At 38.9% G+C, this 7139-nt stretch overlaps 1 protein-coding gene across 1 annotated transcript in view; it reads right to left on the bottom strand.

The window, feature by feature from the left end:
* The window catches only part of hbs1l (HBS1 like translational GTPase), a 37276-nt gene that overhangs the window by 9469 nt on the left and 20668 nt on the right, over positions 1 to 7139 (bottom strand). Inside the window, exons 5-8 of the mRNA XM_015394507.1 lie at positions 5905 to 6013; positions 5129 to 5379; positions 4312 to 4477; positions 2707 to 2824 (exon numbers count right to left, since the gene is read on the bottom strand). Of these exons, the coding sequence (XP_015249993.1) occupies positions 2707 to 2824; positions 4312 to 4477; positions 5129 to 5379; positions 5905 to 6013 (644 nt within the window). The remainder of the gene's footprint in view (positions 1 to 2706; positions 2825 to 4311; positions 4478 to 5128; positions 5380 to 5904; positions 6014 to 7139) is intronic.

The following is a 7139-nucleotide window of genomic DNA, read 5'->3' as shown; positions in this document are numbered from 1 at the left end:
GGAATACGAAAGGTGGATTCTTGATTCTCGAGCCAAAAAGCAGAGACAGGAGCAATTGTCAAAATTTTGGTGTCCTTCATTCGATTTCATCCTGGACACTACAGAAAATGGGCTTAAAGTGTAAAAAACCGAACTTCTCCTTTAACTATATACATCCAGTCCCATTAAAGGGGTTTGCAACACATTAAAAAATGCTGTGTGAATAATTTGCAGTCCTTGTTTACTTTGAATCCTAAGTGGAATCAAGTAGTTATGTTGCAGAAACCTCTGACTCTCAGTTCTAAGGTTTAAACGGGAAAATAACCTGATAAATCAGTTTGCAGAAGAGGTGGGATTTGCATTTGAATTGTGTTATTTAAAAACTTTATAATCCAAAAGGAAGGGGTGTCAAACTCAATCATGATGTTACGGCTCTAGCCGTAAGGTATTGCATTAATGCAAAATCTGAATGTGCAGGTGTAGAGTGCTGATTGGATTCCTGAAGAATGGAGACAGGGGATTGGTGGACCGAAGCGGGATACGCAAACAGCTACATTGTTGCACCTTGCATGTTCTGGTTATGGTCAAATTAGGGAGGTTGCAGGTGTGAATGTTTATGCCATTTATGTTCCATTACAGCTTTCTTTTGTTTATTTAGTCAGGGAGGTAAGCTGTTGTCATTTGGTTTGATTTATTTTCAGTAGGTAAGTGTTGTTTCTCGAGAAAGTTCCTTTTGTTTGTCGTTTTCGGCCTTGATTCACTCTGAAGTCTATTAATTCCCTTCTCAGTAAGCGGGAAATGTGTTCATCTATTTCAATAAATCAATGGACAGCCTGTTGGAACTCATCCTTGTTGTGGTTGTTGAGAGTTGGGATCATTAATATGTTGCAATCAGAGTTTTTCCCCTAGACAGATCGTAACAATTAACTATAATATAATTTTGATCAGGAAAATATGATATTATTGATGTATAACATCTGAGTTATTTAAATTGAAAACCGTCTCATCGCAGGAAAAATAAAACAAGACGATGAGCTGGAACAGAGGTTTAATTTTCTCTGCTCTTCTCATACATGCTTGGCAACAGTTTTAGCAGGAAGTTTATAAATGTTTCTCAGCCATGGAGAAGAAGAATCACTTTGTCAGTGCAGTTCAGATATTTGGCATTTTTACCTTTTTGTTTGCCTTAATCCATAGAAATAGAGGCTTGCATTTAGACCTGAATATGAGAGTCATCTCAGCAGCATGAAGGCCAACTTGGCCCTCTTCTCAGAGAATTAGTGCTCGACCCACAGTCGGATTAGACTTGAGTTTTCTGTTATACTCGCATGTTAATTGCTGCTCTCAACATCAAAAGAGGGAATAAATTATACAGATATGAATGTAATGTTTTTAGCAACTTTGAAAGTGCTAAAAGATTTCCTGCAGCTGCTAATTGTCCTCCAGTGATTGTGTGCACTCATATAATAAACCACTGAGCGATCAATATTAGATACAAAATCACCTCATGAATCAGAGGTAGCTTCAGCTTTACATGTCCTTCATAATATGTTTCCTTAAACTTAAGTGCTGCCTGGCAAAACCAACTATTTGACAAAAAAAAAGAAAAAACATTTTGTTATGTTAAAAGGAGGCATCTCTCTTTAATCAGAGACTTAAAAACTGTGTTCAAATAACTTCCAGAACAGTCCTCAATGCACTGGGGCCCCACCTATGCGAGCTAAAATCCCCCCGTTATGTTGTGAAAGACTGAGTAGATCTTACAGAAGTTGATTAATTCAATGTCATTGCTGCTTTCAGATGGTTCTATATGATACCGAATCATGCGGTCATATTTTCCACAAAACTATTTCTGCATGTAAACACAGGCTTTGTGGAGGATCTTTTTTTTTTTTTTAAGATTAGGACCAAACATGTTTTAAGCACAAAGAGCCTTAAAATGAAAAGGGTTTAATTGCATCTCAACAAAACCGTCATCTTGCATTATAGCAAATATTCTAAATACTAACAAGATAAAGAAGGCAAAAAGCTTTAATATATGTCATCTCTAGCCTAGAGACGAGAAGCTTGTCATCATGACTAAGGAGTTATTCTCAAACAGAAACCCCTTACTCACTACAGAAAGAGGCTGAACGTGAAGATAGTCATATAGCAAAAAGAGAAATTACACCAATTCTATACAAAAAGGGACATGAGACAAGCACACCCTTGTCTGCAAAGACACCTGCTGACAGCGGCAAAAACCGCAGATATGATTCGGACGGGTGTGGCAAGATGGTTGGTTCACAGTGCAGCTGGGAGGGGCAGAGGTTTGAATCAAGAGGCCTGTGGAGATATGCAACGATTCTGAAAACTAAAAGGATAAATGTTCCAGTTCATAGCTGAAAAATAAAATGAAAGGAACTGAGACTCTTTATTATTAAAGGCAGTCCATAAACGGTAAAATATTTTAAGTTGTCTTAACTTAACTTAGATTTTTGCATTCAAAACAAATCCCAACTTTACTTGTTAATCTGCAGTATTCTGGAAGATGCAGATTTGTATTTGTCATTTTTCTCTTTTGTCCATTTAAATATCTAATAATTTCTTAAATGTAATAACACACCTGAGATAGAAAAGAAATAAAATGTCTGTGATTAGCGACACTCAAAGATTTGAACATTTTCCCCGATTTTATATGCATTTTATATGTCGTTTGCAGGCTGCCTACAGTTCTGCAGGGGGTACCTGTGCAGCGCCTGTGATCATGTTGGGAATGAAGTCCTTGTGACCCGGTGCGTCCATTAGAGTCACCACCTTAGACTTTGTCTCAAACTTTGTCATGCCCACATCCATAGTCACTCCTCTGGATAAAACAAAAAACAGTTAAGAGTTGTCAAAAGCATATATTCCTAGAAGATTCACATTTGTATAAATATCCAATAAAGGATAAAAAAGCCGTATAAATGAGACAATCCTGCAATCAAAGTGCTGAGTAATTTAATGCTATGCAACACAGATTTAAAACTAGGCGTGGCTCTCCAATATTGTGCATCTACTTCAGATGTTACTGATGAGGACGGATGCATTCCCACCCATAGCACTTTCTGTTTCTACAAATATTTCGCTTCCGTTCTGCTCTCGTAATAAAAACATAGAAGCCGGGTGGGGACATGCAAGGCCTTGCAAAAGTATTCGACCCTTTTTGAACTTTAAAAAAAATATTATCAAGGTACTAACCTCAAACTTGGCATATTTGATTTCAATTTCATGCAAAAAGACTGGTTTTTATCATTTTTTAGCAATAGAAGAAGTGGGTCATTCATTTATACTGTGATAGTCACAATTTTTTTTTCTTCTTTAGTTACAGTTGCAAGTCTGTGGATGAAATCTAACACATTTTTTTACTATTTAGTTTGCAAATAAAAGCGCTCTAAAACAGTTTATGAAGAGTAAGACTAATGTGAGCATCGATGTTCAAGTCAGCCAAAAGTTCTTAACATTTAGGTTTGAACTGACTGGGGTATTTAACACATGAAGGACATCTGTACCTGATTCCTAAACTCTTGGGCAACCACTGAAAGCTTTCATGCCATCAACCTCCACAAATTGTCTATATGATTCAAATTAGAACTCTGGCTGGGTCTCTCCAAAATGGTCAAATTATTTCTAAATGGACATGGTGAATTTCAATTTAAACCCAAATGCAACCAGGGCATGACCCATTTTGGCCTTGCCACCACTGTTGGTTTTCTGCAACACAATGAATGTTGCATGGAGGAGAAAAAGTTTAATTCTCGTCTCGTCACAGCAGAGCATCTTCTCACACCTGCTTGTGATGTCAACTTTAGGGCTGGTGAGGAAATTTTATTGGCACCTCCTACAATAATAGCTTTTTTCTGACCTGTCTTTCAATTAAGTGTTTGAATCTGACAACTAGACTAACACTGACAGTAATTTGTCATAATAGATTATATTTCAATGATTTCTTTCCACATCAAAATTTAAGCACTTTGCACTGGTCTCTCGCATCAAACCCCAACTTCAGACATTAGCTTTTGTGGCTTTCTGTGACAAAATGCAAAGAAATTCAAGGTGTATGAACACTTTTACCCAGCGGTATACTACTAATCTCACACCTTTAACCTGTTATAAGAAGCTGTCTTTGTAATTAATTGTCTCTTCTTCTATCATTTTATTAGTTCTTTAATCAAGGTGTTGCCAGTTAGCATTAACAGCATGATCAGACTGCAACCTATTCTTTAACAAGCGTTGAACATGTGCTTTAAATGTATGTGCTTTTGTTCTGCGCTTTGTAAGCAGGTCTTGCAATGGCTGGAAGATGGAAGCTACCTGTCCCTCTCCTCGCCAGTTTCATCCAGAACCCAGGCGTAGGCAAAGGAAGCCTTTCCAGCCTTCTTTGACTCCTGTTCGTACTTGTGCATGGTTCGCTTGTTGACGTTGCCCAGCAGATAGAGCAAGTGGCCCATCAATGTGCTCTTACCTGCATCCACATGTCCTGCAGAGAAAGGGACAATAAAGGAGTCAGATTGCCTTAAACGAAAGCTGAGGACGCTGAGAGGATGTATGGGGTGTTGCGATGGTTGAGGACAGATAAAGACAGGAGGAAGAAGGTGCTCATAATGATAAGACAAGAAGCAGAGGGGAGAAGATAAAACAATTGCGAAGAGCAACCACAGGCGGGACAAGGAAACAGAACAAGTTGTGCAAGTGGAGAGAGGCAGACAGAAATGGGAACAAGGATGGAGGGTGAGAGGGGGAGGGAGGTGTTGGTGACACAAAAGGTTTCATTCTGTATGGGAAACTAGAATCATCTGCACTTCTGAAACTACCAAGTCACTTTTTCTGGTGTAACTGAGAATGAAAATATGATTGAGCAACTGTGCTGGTCTGAAGTTAGCACATCCAAGCGCACCAAACATGGGCAAAACTTAAAAGCAACGCTGATAAAAAAGCTGCAGATAATCTTCCTTTCCTTTACTCTTCAGCTTCTATTTATTATAAGCAGACATGGTCAATCTCTGCAAGAAAGCCAAATATATCTGGACCCAAGAACAAACCCATATGTGCATGTAACATTTAAGCAACCACAAAGTTCAAATTTAAGAGCTCCAAATCATTTTCCCAATCAACTGTACCATCATCCTACCTATAACTACTAAATTTAACAGAGGTTTCCCCCCTTGTCTTCTCTCCAGCTCTGCCTTGATGTTTATCGCCTGCCGTGCCTTTCCGGCGGAGCGCCCCGGTGTAGCAGAGGTAGAGACTTCTTCTCCAGTTGTTCCTTTGGATGGCGTATCAGGACGTTTGGACCCGGCCTCAGAGACCGGAGCTGCCTTGGTGCTTTCAGGGCTGTCAGCCCGCCGTGCAGGGCTGGAGATAACGCCGTTCTCCCCTGAGCTGAGGAGAATATTTCAAGGTTATTTATGTTCATTCAACTTATAGATGCATTACACAAAAGGATGCATAGGAGGATTATTGTTGATTGTGAGGATGACAGCTAATCATCATCCATACTCATTAGAGGTGAAACATTGTACTAAAGAAGCAGTTTGCAATATAGTTGAATAAAACAGAAAGTGCAGGAGTCTAGTCTAAGAATTTAGATGGCTGCTTGGTGTTTGGCCAGGTCGCTCTTGCAATGAGACTAACCTAGTTCTCCTTGGTGATAATGGTGCATTATGCATTTATTTTTTGCATGCAGAGCTCTGAATCCAAGCTGAATGAATGTATTGTTTTGTGTGTAAAGAACAAATCTACAATATGAGATTTGCTTTTTTTATTTGAAACATCTATAGTAAGTATAATTATTGCAGTTGATTTTTTTTTTTTTTTTACATAAAAAACTAATTAACATAATCAGAGCAATAAATAAATTACCCTTTTCATAGTATTTTATGCTTTAAAGGGAATAGGATTATATACCTGGGGACATCAAAGCCCATAGTCTGCTTCTTCCCAGAGACGGTCATTCGGGCCACTTTGGGAAGAACTTCACAGTCCAGTTTATCGAAAGCCGCATCTCTGGTTTTAGCTGAGAGTAATGAGCAAACAAAAGCAACCATGATTTACCAGTAACAGTGCAATAAAACTGGGAGCAGACTTTGATTCAGAAATGAACTTCCATGCAAGTCTCTCTGTGATCACTTTGTAAGCTGAAGTCAGTGGAAGCAACCTTTACTCTCCATCTGTATGCATCCAGAAAACTGCAAATGACATGTCATAACCTAGATAATTTAGTCATATGTAAACCTTTAGGGCTGAGACTGATAAAGCTGATAACAATTGTACCGGTCACAGTTGCACATTGGCGTGTTTCGTGGATATTTGAGAGAAGTGAGAGTGCATAGTGCAACCTGCTGTGCTGTGAACCTCCCGTCTATCTGATTGGGAGCTCATATTGTGCAGCTAAGTGACTCGTTGAGGTCATTGCTTTGTCATCCCAGTCCTGAATGGCCACCGGTCCCACTCATATCAACAGGTTTCTGATTCATTCAGACTGGGTTGCACAGCCAAGCCTAGTGCACACTGTGTGCATGTGTATGTGTGTGTGTGACATCCTGGCTCAGAAAGGGTTAATTTCAGAAGTAGCCGTTGCCTCCCATCTCTACGTAAATAGATCAGCGTGACGCAGCATTTCACAGAATGAATCTCTTTTGAAAAGGTGTCACCTCAGCAAGTGCAGAAACGGAGGTGAAAGCTTTTTTTTTTTTACTCACAGGTTAGAAGAATCTGGACGGTTATTTTGTTTATACTTTAAAAAGCAGCCAGAGAAACCTTTCTTCTTTGATATAACTAAATAGATCTAAATCAGTTTACTGCAACATTCAACAATGACTTATTTTCTTCCACATGTAGATTTAATTAAACACATATATCAATACATGAAAAAGTACCCTGGGGGAAAATGAGAAGAAAGAAGTGTGATTCAACAGAATATTAATGGACTTTCTCTAACCAAGCATTCTCTGAATGACTCGTCCTGAATTTAAGAAAAAGTCCCTTGCTCTCTGAAAGGCATATGCAACTCACTGCTCTCTGATGAGGACCTTTTTCCTTCATAAAGTTAGAGGTGTGCTGTAGGCATACAATCTATTGCAACAAACTGATCCATATCAGCAAGTAAAAGTAAAAGCAGTGAATATTTATCTTGTGTGCCA

The sequence above is a fragment of the Cyprinodon variegatus genome, unplaced genomic scaffold, assembly GCF_000732505.1.
Source record: "Cyprinodon variegatus isolate N-32 unplaced genomic scaffold, C_variegatus-1.0 Scaffold690, whole genome shotgun sequence".
Classification (NCBI taxonomy): domain Eukaryota; kingdom Metazoa; phylum Chordata; class Actinopteri; order Cyprinodontiformes; family Cyprinodontidae; genus Cyprinodon; species Cyprinodon variegatus.
This window is presented reverse-complemented; position numbering and strand designations above follow the sequence as displayed.